Source organism: Alligator sinensis, unplaced genomic scaffold (genome assembly GCF_000455745.1).
Source record: "Alligator sinensis unplaced genomic scaffold, ASM45574v1 scaffold1494_1, whole genome shotgun sequence".
Taxonomy (NCBI): domain Eukaryota; kingdom Metazoa; phylum Chordata; order Crocodylia; family Alligatoridae; genus Alligator; species Alligator sinensis.
Genome location: NW_005842724.1, coordinates 778,180 through 791,661, shown reverse-complemented (window position 1 = coordinate 791,661; position 13,482 = coordinate 778,180). Strand labels below are relative to the sequence as shown.

Here is a 13,482-nt window from a genome sequence, read left to right as displayed (position 1 = left end):
CTCCAACTGATGTCTGACCAATGCCGCATAAAGGGGAAGTGTCACCTCCTTGGATCTATTTGTTATGCATCTGCTGACGCATGATAAATTGTGGTTATCTTTGCTGATGATTTCATCACGCTAACTATTCATGTTCATCTTGGAGTCCACTATGACTCTGAGACCCCTTTCCGCTTCTGTGCTGCTGAGAGGGTCACTTCCCAGCCAGTAGGTGTGCTGGATATTTTTTTTTGCCCTAGGTGCAGCATTCTGCACTTGTCCTTGTTGCACTGCATCCTATTGTGTACTGCCCACTTTTCTAACCTGTCCAGGTCTCCGTGCAATCGTTCCCTACTCTCCGGAGCGTGCATGTCACTCCACTATTTAGTATCGCCCACAAACTTGGACAGAGTACACTTCACACACACACACACACACACACACACACACACACACACACACACTTCTTGTGTCTACATACACACGCACACACACGAAAAGTGGTTATGCAAAAAAGTAAGGCATGCAATCTATTAAGCTATGATTATACTAAATTTACCTACACCCAAGACAACCATGAATTTAAGACAAGCCCCAAATAATTTGATTCCATGCATGGAAAATGTATAAATTTATTATAAATTTTCCATACCCAGAAACTAATTATTGCCATGTCATTTTAAAAATTCATGTGTGGCCTCCCCTCACCCAGCTGAAGTGGGGAAATCAGTGGCAGAACAGCAGGTGTTGGGGGGAAATCAAATAACTTGACCTCTGGCCTTTGCCCTCCCATCTCTTTCTGTCCCCATCCACCATCTACTGCCCATGCCTGCCCTCCCTTCCCTCATCTCTCCCTCTCCCACAGCCTCTGCCCTATTCCTCTCTGCTGCTTATACTTGCTCTGGTGCCACTTCAGCCTGGGGCATGAAGCACGTTCATACCCCGGACCCACATTCATACTCTGGTCCCCAGCAGCTGGAACTGCCACAACCCCACTGCAACTGCTAGTGGACCAGGCTGGAGCGAGAGCATACTTCCTCCATGCCCCAGGCTGGAACAGGGCTGGAGGCCAGAGCCACTGCAGCCATCTGTACCCCCAGTGCCTTGTAATCAATTCGAAGAAGAGGGGTTTCCTCCACAAAGTTATACAGAGAGGGAAAAAACCTCATTTTGGAATCAAGTGAATACTGTAAATAATGTTCAAGGCTGTTTCACAGTAAAATCCTCAACTGAGCTTAGTTCATGCCATTCAAAAAATGACAGGATCTGGAAATACAGAAGAAAGGCAGATAGTTTGCCTGCTGGGCAAGCACAATGGACTATAACTGTGGCATCCAACTCATCCAAACCAGATGAATAGCATAGGGCCACATCATCTGGTCCATGGGATGGAACTCAGTGGTGGCAGCATCAACTACTATAGCTCCCAGAGCTGAAGCAGCTGCCACTCTTCCCACCACCAAAATTTCTGGTCCTGTGAGCAGTCCTGCGGGCCAGACAACATAGCTTCACACACAAGATATGGACCACAAAGCTCCCAACCAGGCTAGAAATTTGGCGGCAGGATGAGTGACAGCAACATTAACCCCTGGGAGCCACAGCAATTAATCCTGCCAGCTTTTGCCACACAGCCAAATTTCCAGCCCTCTGGGGAGCCTGCAAGCTGGACCGCATGGGTGCACAGGTTGCATCTTAGATACCCCTTGACTGCATGAACAAATGATCTAAACCAACATGGAATATCCTTTGTAGAAAGACAGACACATGAGGAAGGAAATCCATGTGCCAAACAATCAGTGTGAAATGACCCTGAACTAATCCCATGGTCTTCATGTTTTCTTGCCCCTCACTGACTTGTGATACCTACACTGTGCATTGCCACAATTGATACCAAAAATACAAGATGATAAAAAGGTTATATCTCCATTTCAGTCATGGGTTTTATATATAAAACATTTTTGTGGCCAGCCTGTATCATGCTTTATTTTGAATATGGAATGCAGGCAAGAGCCACAGGTCCAGTCCAGCCGCATGTGCATCCTTTGAACATGATGGCCTGCAAGGAGCTGGCATGTTCAAAGGGCAGCACTGCAGCTGGGCGGCACCACACCTTTTAAAATTCTTGGGGCATTGTAAGCCTGAGATCATGGAGCCTCTCCCCATCGGTGGCCTTCGAACATGTAGGGCTATGGAGCTGCATCCTGGATTTAAGGTCCTGGGATGATGCGAGCCCAACATCAGAAAGCCTCCTCTCCTTGATCACAGAGTCATGCCACCTCGGGACTTTATTAAAACAGCATTGCAACTTTTTAAAAACCTAGGGCTGGCATAAGCTGACATTGGGGGGACTCTCCCTGATCCTGGGCTCATGTTATTCAGCTGCACGCCCATTTTTTTTAAGGTCCCAAGGTTTAAGCCCCTGTATTAGGCTCATGGCTCCCTCATTTAAAATAAAAACAAACAACAACCAGTGCACAGCCCAGCATGGGGGAATCAGTTCTCCCATGGTAGGCCTCACAGCTTGACTTTCAAGTTGCCTGTGGCTGGGTAGCTTGCATCAGGGAGCAGATCCTGATGTCAGGCTCCCCTCACTAGCCATCACAAATTGGGATAAGGGGAAATTTATTTTTGAACCCAAAAATGGTGCATCCTGCCACATATGTCTGTCATGGGACCAAAAATAAAATTCTTCTTATCCCAATTGCATGCTAATATTAACATCTACCTGAGACCTAAAACATCTAATCTTGTGGAAACTGCTCAAGAGAATGAAAGAGAAAAAAGAACAAAACATTACTTAGCCTCTTTAGCTTGGTGTAATGGACTGAACTGGTATAGCAAGGAGTACTTTTACAGCTATGTACTGATTTTGTTGGATGTGGTCCATTAACTTTAACTGAGTAACAGTGATTTTGAGCCACAAGGATTTTTTTTTAATTGGGTACTGTGATTATTTCTTCTTTCTAATCAGCTTTAAATCCCCAAAAATGTTTAAAAAAATTAACTGTCATCTAAATGTTTGCACAATATTTTAAAGGATATTTTAAAATAAATTCTGCTTCCTCACATTTATTCTAAACCCTAACATGACACTACCAAGTTAAAATTACCCAAATACATTTACTCTTAGAAAGAAGGGCACCATGTACCCAAAAGCTTGTCCAACTTCTCCCTCAGCAAGTATCACAAAAATACCCTTGCCTCTCACATGTTTCCTGGATCAACTGAACACCACTCCCCCAACCTTCTAGTAAATGTGATACATTGCTAATCTCTCTCCTAGAACAGCTTGTAGAACTGTTTCCAAATTTCAAAATTGCACAGATTCAATTGTTAAATTTATTTTTGTTGTTTAAGAGAATAAACTTCCAAACCACACAGACTGGTAAAGATACACTTGCAAAATTTTGAAGAAATCCTCAGAGCCTGTCTTGCCAAGACCACAGCATTTCCAACAGTGTCCACCTCCTGAAAGTTATTCATTACAAAATCTCACCCTTGTTTCAATATTTAGTCTGGTTCAAAAATAAGCACTTCCTTTAAAATTCAAAGAAACTTAAGTTTGTAAACTGTTTAAAAAGGAATAATACATACTGAGCCAAAGGAAAACTGGGGAAATTGGTTTGGGTCTGCATGCAGACCCAAACCAAATTGGTCAAATATGCAGCATATCATTAAGAAAAAAAACTATATTTTTGTATTCCACTAATGTTTAAAAGCAGACCATTGGCTTATAATAGCATATGTAAATGACTCTGCATTGTCATTCAACAGGGGAATACAGTATTCCCTTTTAAATGTTTAATATACAAAGTATTATCAAATACTGAACTATTAAACCATGATATGAAAATACATTTAAACCATGCAAACATAAAAATCAGATTTAGAATAACATTACCTCATCATGTGTATATCTGTAATCTGCCTTTTTTGACTTGAGGTCCCATAATGAGACTATTCCAGATTCAAAGCCAATCAGGAGCTGCAAGAATTAGAGCAAGTATTATTATAGCTTTAAGAATGAAAGAAAAAGGTCATTTAAAATACCTGCAACTCTTGTTCTGAGGAAGAGGAACTGCCATGATATTAGATGCACGTTCACTCATACATCAAAATCTCTTGTCATCAGCATGATCTGTGTTACAAGGTTTTTAAAAATTAGGACATAGTTTAATGAAGACAAGAGCTGCAGAGATCAATGTTTGTTTGTGCCATCACCATGCAATGTTTACTTCCTATTTACTGTGTCATGGCCCTAAACATACAGATTAAAATTTTAGATAGCACGGAGCTGGAAAAGATTTTCAATGTGCATTTTGCATTTTCTGAGCCAATGGTTGACAACCTTTTCAGTCTGTGGACAAGATTGGCCCAGGTCAGGTCCAAGGCAGCCCAGAAGGCAGAGGGAAAATGGATGCCAGGATCTAGTTGCCACTGCTGCTTTTCCCTGAGACTGCACAGGAAGAGTGTCTGCAGGTGGCATTCATCCCTGCGATGGCAGGAGAAAGCAACTACTGCTGAAGACCCCCAACTGCTGCAGAGAAAAGCACCAAAGGCAGATGATCTTTCCATATCACCACAGGAAAAAGTGGCAGCAGCAAGTATTTTCTGTGAGCAACTGCTGGGAACAGCAGTGGTGGCAGCTGGATTCTACTGCCCACCCACTACACAACCTTCCACCTCCGATCCAAATTGGGTCAATCTGACTGCTGAAGCCCCATGTCCACAGGCCAGATCAAATGGCTCCATGAGCCGAATCTGGCCTGTGGACCATAGGTTGTCAATCCCTGTTCGAAACAGTTGAGACTCAAGGGATTCTTTATATTTGACAGGTCAACATGAAACACTACTGTTTGCTCCCCACTGCTGTTCATTATTAAGTTACTCAGAAGTAAAAGGTAAGAGAAGCATTTTTTTCTCTCCATTGTTAGGCAGAGCAACTTAGGCCATGTACAGACATTCAGTTTCTCCTAGGAAAGTTGCTGCTCTCCCAGTAGAACCCATGAGCAAACATATTCAGGATTTTTCTCCCAGAGTAAAAATGGCTCTTCCAGGAGAAAAGTAACCCTGGTCTGGGTCAGCCAATCAGGGCTGCCCTGTGCACCACTGCCATCTGTCTCCAGGCAGACTGCAAGAGGCTGCAGGGTACACTAAATTATTTGCATAAGTTTCCTCTGGCTGTGCAGTGTCAGCACGGCAAGCTCTTTCATTTTCAGGGACACAGTATTCAAATGACTGTTCAGGCATCTCTGGATAAGTTTCTTGTCCAGGAGAACAAACTTGGGAGAATTATCCTAGGTCATCTGAATATGCATAAGCAGCTTGTAAGACTCTTTGAAGAACATACTGCACTCCTTGCAGCTCTATGACAACACCAGTTAGTTCTTGTAAGTTGCCATCCTTTTAATGTTGTCCTACATAACGACTCTTGTAAATAAAGTAGACATATGGTTCTAAGGCCAATATTTTCTGATAAAGATGCCTCAAGTTTGGCACCTAAATCTTTAATTCCAAATGCAAGTAGCCTGAAATACAGGAATGCTGAGCAGCCAGAAATCCTACTAATTTCAGCATCAATGGATGTTCACAGAAATGAATAGAACACACTTAAAACACAGGTCGTAACTTTTAATCAACACAAAAAATATTGTGTTCCATGAACCAAACACAATTAACATAAAATGAACCACACTGTTGAAAATTATTTTTCTAATCTATTTCTCTCAAACGCTTCAACTTGCTTAAATTGACTATGCCTTCTTAAGCTGCTTTCTATTATAACTTGTATTCTGCAATATTTTCTCTGAAAGTATTTCAGCTTTCCTTTACTCCTCTTTACAGTATTTTAACTTTGGTATTTTAATACATACCTTTCTCCCTTGGTTTTGTAATCTACTTCTATCTTACGGAACTACCTGGCTCTAAAAATAGGGCTGGAAGGGACTTGGTAAGATCATCAGGTCCAGCCCCCTGCCCAAGGGGCAGGAAGTCAGCTAGGGTCAAAGGATCCCAGCAAGATAGGCATTCAAATGTTTCTTGAAAGTGTCCAGAGTAGGTGCTGGCATCACCTCTGGGGGGAATCTATTCCAGGCCTCGGTGGCTTGGACAGTGAAGAAGTTTTTCCTTACGTCCAGCCTAAAATGATCTTGCAGGGGTTTGTGACCATTGGTCCTGGTCTTCCCTTGGGGTGCTCTGGTAAACAAGCATTCCCCCAGATCCTGATGTACACCCCTGATCCACTTATAGGCTGCCACCAAGTCACCCGAGCCTACACTTCTCCAGGCTGAAGAGTCCCATGGCTCTCAGCCTCTCTTCATAAGGCATGCTATCTTGCCCTCTGATCATGTGTGGCTCTTCTCTGGACTCTTTCAAGCTTCTTCACATCCTTTCTGAATTGCGGAGCCTAGAATTGGATGCAGTACTCCAACTATGACCTCACCACAGCTGAGTAAAAAGCAGGAGGATGACTTCCTGGATCTTGCTTGAGATGCATCAGTAGATGCAAGCCAGAGTTTTGTTTGCTTTGCCAGCTGCGGTATCACATTGGTGGCTCATGTTCATCTTGTGGTCAATCGTGACCCCCAAATCTCTTTCAGGTGTGGTGCTAGCAAGTGTAGCATTGCTGAGCCTATAAGTATGATGTGGGGTTCCCCCCACCCTCGAAGTGGAGCACCTTGCATTTCTCCATATTGAGTGCCATCAGGTTTTCATCCACCCACCTTGCAAGCCTGTCAAGGTCAGCCCAGATCACCAGCCTATCTTCATGTGTGGACACTCTTCCCCATAGTTTGGTGTCGTCAGCGAACATAGCCAGTCCACTTCTAACACCAGAGTCCAGATAATTTATAAAGACATTGACGGATACAGGTCCAAGAATGGAGCCTTGGGGGACGCCACTGGTCACTGTGTGCCATGCTGATTCTGTTCTGTCAACTACCACTCTCTGGGTCTAACCTCGGAGCCAGTTCCCCAGCCACTGGACTGTAGGGTAGTCAAGGCCACAGTTCCCTAATTTCTCCATGAGGACATCATGAGACACCAGATCAAAGGCTTTTTTAAAGTCCAAATATATTATAATATCAACCTCTTCCCCTTTTTCTAGGTAATGCATCATCTGGTCATAGAAGGAAATGAGATTGGTGAGGCAAGACTTACCTGCCACAAACCCATGCTGACTTATCCCTCAGAATCTTGCTTTCAATTAGTCTGTTGATAATGGTTTCTTTGATAATTTTTTTCAAGTTCTTTCCAGGGATTGAGGTCAAAGTGATTGGCCTGTAGTTTCCCCCCCCCCCCCTTCTTGAAGATAGGCACCACATTGGCCCTCTTCCAATCTTCAGGTACTTTGCCCAAGCGCCACAAGTTCTCAAATATCCTTGCCAGTGGCTGTGCTAACATCTGTGAGTTTCTTTAGCACTCTTGGGTGCAGTCTGGACCAGCTGATTTGTGGGTGTCCATCCTCTCAAGGTGTTTCCTCACAAGATTTATGCCAATGGTGGGCATATATTCACCCTCATCCTGGCCATCCCATATCTTGTCAGGCAGGGTGGTCTCTTTGGGTTGGTGAAAGACTGATGCAAAGTAATCATTAAGCAGATTGGCTTTTTCCTGGGTGTCGGTTGCTAGCTGCCCCGTTTGGTTTAGCAGGGGTCCAATGTTGCCGTTGATTTTTCTCCCCGACTTCCCACGTATCTGAAGGTCTTTTTGTTGTCCTTGATTCATGTAGCCAGTTGGAACTTGGCTTTCCTAGTTCACTCCCTACAGGTGCGGACCAGTGCACAATACTCTCCTTAGTGGTGTCTCCTGTCTTCCATCCTTTATAAACTTATCTTTTTAGACAGAGGAGGTCCATGAGTTCCCCATTGAGCTAAGGGTTGCTGAGCCCTTTGCTACCTTTCCTACGGGCTGTAATGGACTTTCCCTGTGCCTCTAGGATGGCTTCCTTAAGGAGTGACCACTCATCGTGAACTCCCCTCTCTGTCAAATCATGGCCTCTCAGGGCCTCAACAGTAGCCTGACCTTATGAAAGTTGGCTTTCCTAAAGTTGAGGACTTCTGCTTTGCTGACTGATTTGCCAGCTTTGCAATAGATAGTGAAAGTGATCAGCTCATGGTCACTGTCTCCCAGCTTCCCTTTGAGTCGTAGGTTGCTGACTAGATCATCCCCTTTGGCCAGTACCAGGTCCAGCAGCACCTTTCCTCTTGTTGGCCCATAAATTTCTTAAGACAGGTAGAGCTCATCCACACATGTGAGGAAGCTTTATGACCGATCAGATTTGGCTGAGTGCTCTTCCCCTGAGACGTCTCGGTAGTTGAAGTCTCCCATGAGGAGGTCTGTAGTAGTCTCCTACTACTGTATGCCCTTCACCAAGTTCCCCTTGTATTTTGTCATCCTCCTTGGGTGCCAATCTCAGCTTGTAGGGATGTGTAGCTCTCCTTCATGTAGAGAGCTACACCCCTGCCCCTTTTTTCAGCACAATCTCTCCAATACAGGGTATAGTCATCCATACCAGTGGTCCAGTCATAGGAGTACCACCACCAGGTCTCCATTATCCCTATGAGATTGCAGTCATTTCTGTTTATCAGAAGGATCAGTTCCTCCTGTTTATTCCTCAAGCTCCTGGCATTTGTGTACAAGCAAGTAAGTATGCCATTGGAGGCCCTAGGCTTCCTTGCACTCCTGAAAAGGCTCCGCTCTTGGGCTAGGGTAGGAGTGGGTTCTCTTGAGCAGCCTAATCTGATTATTTTGTGGCTCAGGGGTTGGTCCAGCAGGGGTTGGTCCCTCTGTCCCCCTCAGGAGGAAATCTCCTACGATGACTACTCTGCATTTCTTCTTAGGGGTTGTAGCTGGTTGTGTTTCTTCCTTATATCCAGGAGCTGGCAGCTCTGCTGGCTGTACTGGTGCTGCAAGGCGTTCGTACCTGTTGTGGAGATCCAGGGCATAGGTGGCCCTAGTGCAGTGAGCCTTGGGGCTGGTGACAACCTTCATCCAAACACCTGGTTGGACAGTATAGGAGCTCTTCTTGTCCACCTTGTTTGGGTAGGTTACCTAGCTCTTCCCTCTTCTTTCTTTGGATGAAGGGCCTGGCAGTACAAGTCAGTCTCCTGTTTGACATCCTTGATGGCACACAGCCTTTGCGCCATGGTCTGGAGCTCCACTATCTGGCACTCCAGAGACTCCCAAAACAGAACAACCCTCACAAGGGGAGGTGTCAATGGTCCTTGTCTCACGTGCCTGCGGTTGTGTCGGGCAGCCCCCACAGCTGAGAGCCAGGGTCCCCATCTGAGTGGAGGCCCGTAACCATGGGTTCCATCTGGGTGGAGGCCTCAGAAGTACCAGAGGGGAGGGGTCCGGTCACAGAGAGGATCTTTTGGGTACGATGCGTCCTCACCATGGTGCAGGTAGTGGTCTGTGGTACTGTGCCGACCCTTCTCTTCAGGCTCGCTGCCTAGAGCCTTGTGCCCCTCCTGCTCGCCCTCCTGTGCTAACTCCCACATTAACTTGCATGCCAGGCACAGACCGCACCTGTTTGCATGCCCTGTTTGTGAGGCTCCATTCGTGTGGCTCCCTGGAGAGGGCTGGGCCAAGTAGGAGCTGGGGGGGGGGAGGAGGGGGCATGACTGTCCTTGGCTCCTCTCACCTGCCTCTCCGTAGCTGTCTAACTCCCACCCATGGCAGGGCCAACTTACCTCCTGGCTGTGCTGGGGTCAAGGTTGGGGTCCGCGCGTCTGCTGGGGGTTCTCTGGGTTCACGGGGGTGCGACAGACTGGCATGCAAGAAGATACTTGCATGCAAGAAGAAAAACTGACATAGTACTCCTCAGGCAAACTACCATCCCAGAATTTGAAAGGTCTTTATATGAAGACTTATACTACAGGCAGCACATTATATTTTTTACCTAATATTCAGCGTTGGCAATAATATTGAGTAAGGAGCTGATTTTCATACAATTAACTGAATTTTCTAGCTTAATAAGCTGTTCAAAACTCTTTGCTTGCATGTTATCCTTCCAACTTTGTTAGGCCCATTACTTAGGGTTGTTATTTTTCAGAATTTAAATATTTGGCTTCTTGTATTAGTCCATGTCTACTTGGAATTATTGGGAGCAGCTTGTTTCTTTAGCTAATTTGAATAATGCATGAAATTGTATAGCAAGCACATCAGCCTAATTTGTCTTCCATGCCCAAGAATAGCAGGAAAAATGAGTAACTCCTATGTAGGGGTCCATCAGACTCTAGGTGGCTGCTGACCAATGTCATGGGCAGACCGTGGGGCTGGCAGCCATTTTTGCAGGTGATGCATAATGCCCCATGCCTCTGATTGGCCAAGGGGCCCTGGTGGCCCCATCCCTTGCCACTGATTAGCAGCGAGGGCAGTCTATCATGCAGCCCTGCTGATGGGTGGCGAGAGGCACGATCGTGTGACAGACAGCCTTCACAGCCAATCAGTGGTGAGAGGCAGGGGCATCTGCTATCTTGCTGTGATGGCAGCTCCCTTTATCCCCCTTGCAGGCTGTGCAGCGGGGTCCAGAGGCCACAAAGACTTTCCAGTGGAGCCAGCATTCTCTTTTCAGTGAGGTTTTTTCAGGGAGCCCACCAATAGCACTCACCCTTTTTCATGGGGCCTGTCTGATATTGCGATTTCAGTAGGTCCCTACTCATGTCTGCTTTCTTACTGAATTATGCTTCCTCTTCCTATACGGTTTCTACTCTAAATAGTAATAGCACTGTGACCTTTGGTACCAGGTAGAAGGGAGGTTGATGCAAAGGAAGAACTGCACTGGCTGCAGAGCATATGAGATCTTATTAATCCTGTGTGCCTTTAGAAGGGGAGGGAAAAAATAGGGGCAGAGACTTGGGAGTAAGGCAGTCTTCTTTAGGCATTTGTTCAAAGGACCAGTTAGTTGGAGGGATGGGGGCATAATATGGTGGAAGACAAGGACCAACAGTCAAAAACCCCTGCAAGACTGTTTTAGGCTGGACATAAGGAAAAACTTCTTCACTGTCCGAGCCACCAAGGCCTGGAATAGACTCTCCACAGAGGTGGTGCCCACACCTACTCTGGACACTTTCAAGAAACATTTGGATGCCTGTCTTGCTGGGATCCTCTGACTCTAGCTGACTTCCTGCCCTTTGGGCAGGGGGCTGGACCTGATGATCTTACAAGGTCCCTTCCACCCCTAACATCTATGAAATTGATGAAATCTCCAAGATCTCTGGTTAATTCCAGTATTAGAAAAAAATAACTAACTTCTAACATTTAGTATATAACCCTGTTCACAAAATACAGAGCACTAGATTGTGTAAACTGCCCTAGAACAGGTGTGTTCAACCTCCAGTCCACACAGCCATAGGTATCTTATCTGGCCCACAGGGCTCCCCACAGATTGAGAAATTTAGTGGCAAGGGAGCAGTGGCAATAACCACAGCCACCCTCCCCCACTGCTCAATTCCCAAACCCCAACCTCCACACAGCAAGATGGGTCCAGGTCAAGCCCCTACCCTCCTCCCTCTGGGGCTGGGTCAAGCCTACTGCTGCCCCAATTGCAGGGCTGGGTTAAGGCTTGGCCACATCCCCTTTCTCTCCTCCAGCCCCATGGGGCTGCATTGGGGATGAGCTATGCCCCTTTCTTCCCTCCCCACCATGGGGCTGGGTTGGAGCAAGGACACCCCTGCCCCCTCTGCATGACTGGATGGGACCCTGCTGTGACCACCCCATGACAGATTGGAACCTCCAGCCAGACCCAAACCGCAGATGACCTGGCCAGCGCCCATCTGCCCAAAACAGATGAGCATGACTGCCATAGACTATGAAACCAAATCAAAATTACCTCTAGCCTATGATATTATTTGCAAAATAATTAGTGTAAGACTTAGACATTATACTTCCCTTTTTAATTTTTATTTAAAAGAGTTATACCTAACAGTTCTACATGCTTGTACTGAATGAAATCTAGTATAACAACTTTACATCTATGACTGAAATCAAAATACATACACTTGTCTTACTAACAAATATTATTTTTTAAGTTTTATTTTACTTTTATGGATAATTTCAAGGGGAAGGCATGTTGAGTAATATTAGGAAAAGAAAAAAAAAAAAGGAAAGTAAACCTAAATAGAGGCTTAATATTGTTCTGTTTTTTATCTCAACTATCGTTCCAGCGGTGAGCAAACAGCATTCAATAGCAGTGCTGACACTGGCAATGCTAACATGAACAAGGAATTAATGAGAGCAAAGTGTTCTTAGAATCACAGGAGAGTCATTCACCAAATGAAAGGATTGTGAAAGTAACTAAACTGCTCACTTATCTTTTCTGAAAGTATGGTTGTTTTTACAGTATAGCTATCCTTTATGTTCCATGTTTCTAGCAGGCAACAGAAGCCCCAGTTCCTCAAACAGAACAATGTAAACGGAGCCTCGTGAAGCCTTGTTTAAATGCTAACACTTGCCCTGTTTAAATGCTAACATTCTCTCCTGGGGGCTGCTCTAATTAAAATGTGCGCAGTGTCTCATGTATTCAGTGCCCCCCATTTCAAAATGGCGGCAGGAGTACTTAAAAGCTCATTTAATGAGCTTTAGTTAAAGCGCCTCTACCACCATTTTGAAATGTGGGGATGCTGAATACAAGGAATGCTGCAGTGCACTGGAGCATTCTGATTAGAACCCTCCAGCAGACTCGATTAATCAGAATGCATCAGAGCATGTGTAAAAGTGCCCAAAGTGTTTTATATAGAAGGGGAACAGACAGGGGCAAGGGACACTGCTAAAAGACATTAAAAATTGGGTTGACTGGGTCAGCCGAGTTCAACAAGGCAGGTAACTCCACTGTCATTCAAGGTATTAACTATCCACCATGTTTACTTTTGTATTTTCTTTAGAGTTACTCTTAATGCCACATCCCCTTGTCATACCCCTTCTGTTTCCCATTAGTTCTCATTACTTTAATTCCTTCTCCAAAAAAGAAAGTCATTTTGCTTTTTACTTAGTACCTATTAATGCAAATGTATCTTACCTTTCCTTCATCCATTGGATTGTCACTAATATGAACAACAGGTCCTGGGTGAGATTTGGATGATCTGGAAAGGAGAACACTATTTTAATTTAAAAAGTACATTTTGTTTTCTGTCCAAAATTGCATCAAAAACGTCTTAAGGTGAGATTTTAAATGAATGTGAATTTTTTGTACAGTTGCATTTAGGCTATATATAGACATTTAAGGAGCCAGAGGTGGATTTGAACCAATTTACATGAGTTTTTCTAAGCAGGCTATGTTAATTTGGGAGTGAACAGAACACAAGGTCACACTTTCATGGGGGGCACAAAGGATGCCTGCACTGGCTGAGGCCAACAGCTTGGGGGCACTCCTGCATGTCTCCCAAAGTGCTAGAGACTGCCAAGGGCAGCTGAACGGTGGGCCACCCCCAACTGGCTGCTGGATGCACACCCCCAAGCCCCTGCTGTCAGCTGTAGGGAGGGGAGAAGCCAGCACAGAATCTC

At 45.1% G+C, this 13,482-nt stretch overlaps 1 protein-coding gene across 1 annotated transcript in view; it reads right to left on the bottom strand.

Moving 5' to 3' along the window:
- Nucleotides 1-3,970: 3,970 nt before the first annotated feature.
- STXBP5 (syntaxin binding protein 5) overlaps nt 3,971-13,482 on the bottom strand; it is an 87,268-nt gene continuing 77,756 nt past the window's right edge. Inside the window, exons 6-7 of the mRNA XM_025216301.1 lie at nt 12,998-13,061; nt 3,971-4,117 (exon numbers count right to left, since the gene is read on the bottom strand). Of these exons, the coding sequence (XP_025072086.1) occupies nt 4,085-4,117; nt 12,998-13,061 (97 nt within the window). The 3' untranslated portion in view covers nt 3,971-4,084. The remainder of the gene's footprint in view (nt 4,118-12,997; nt 13,062-13,482) is intronic.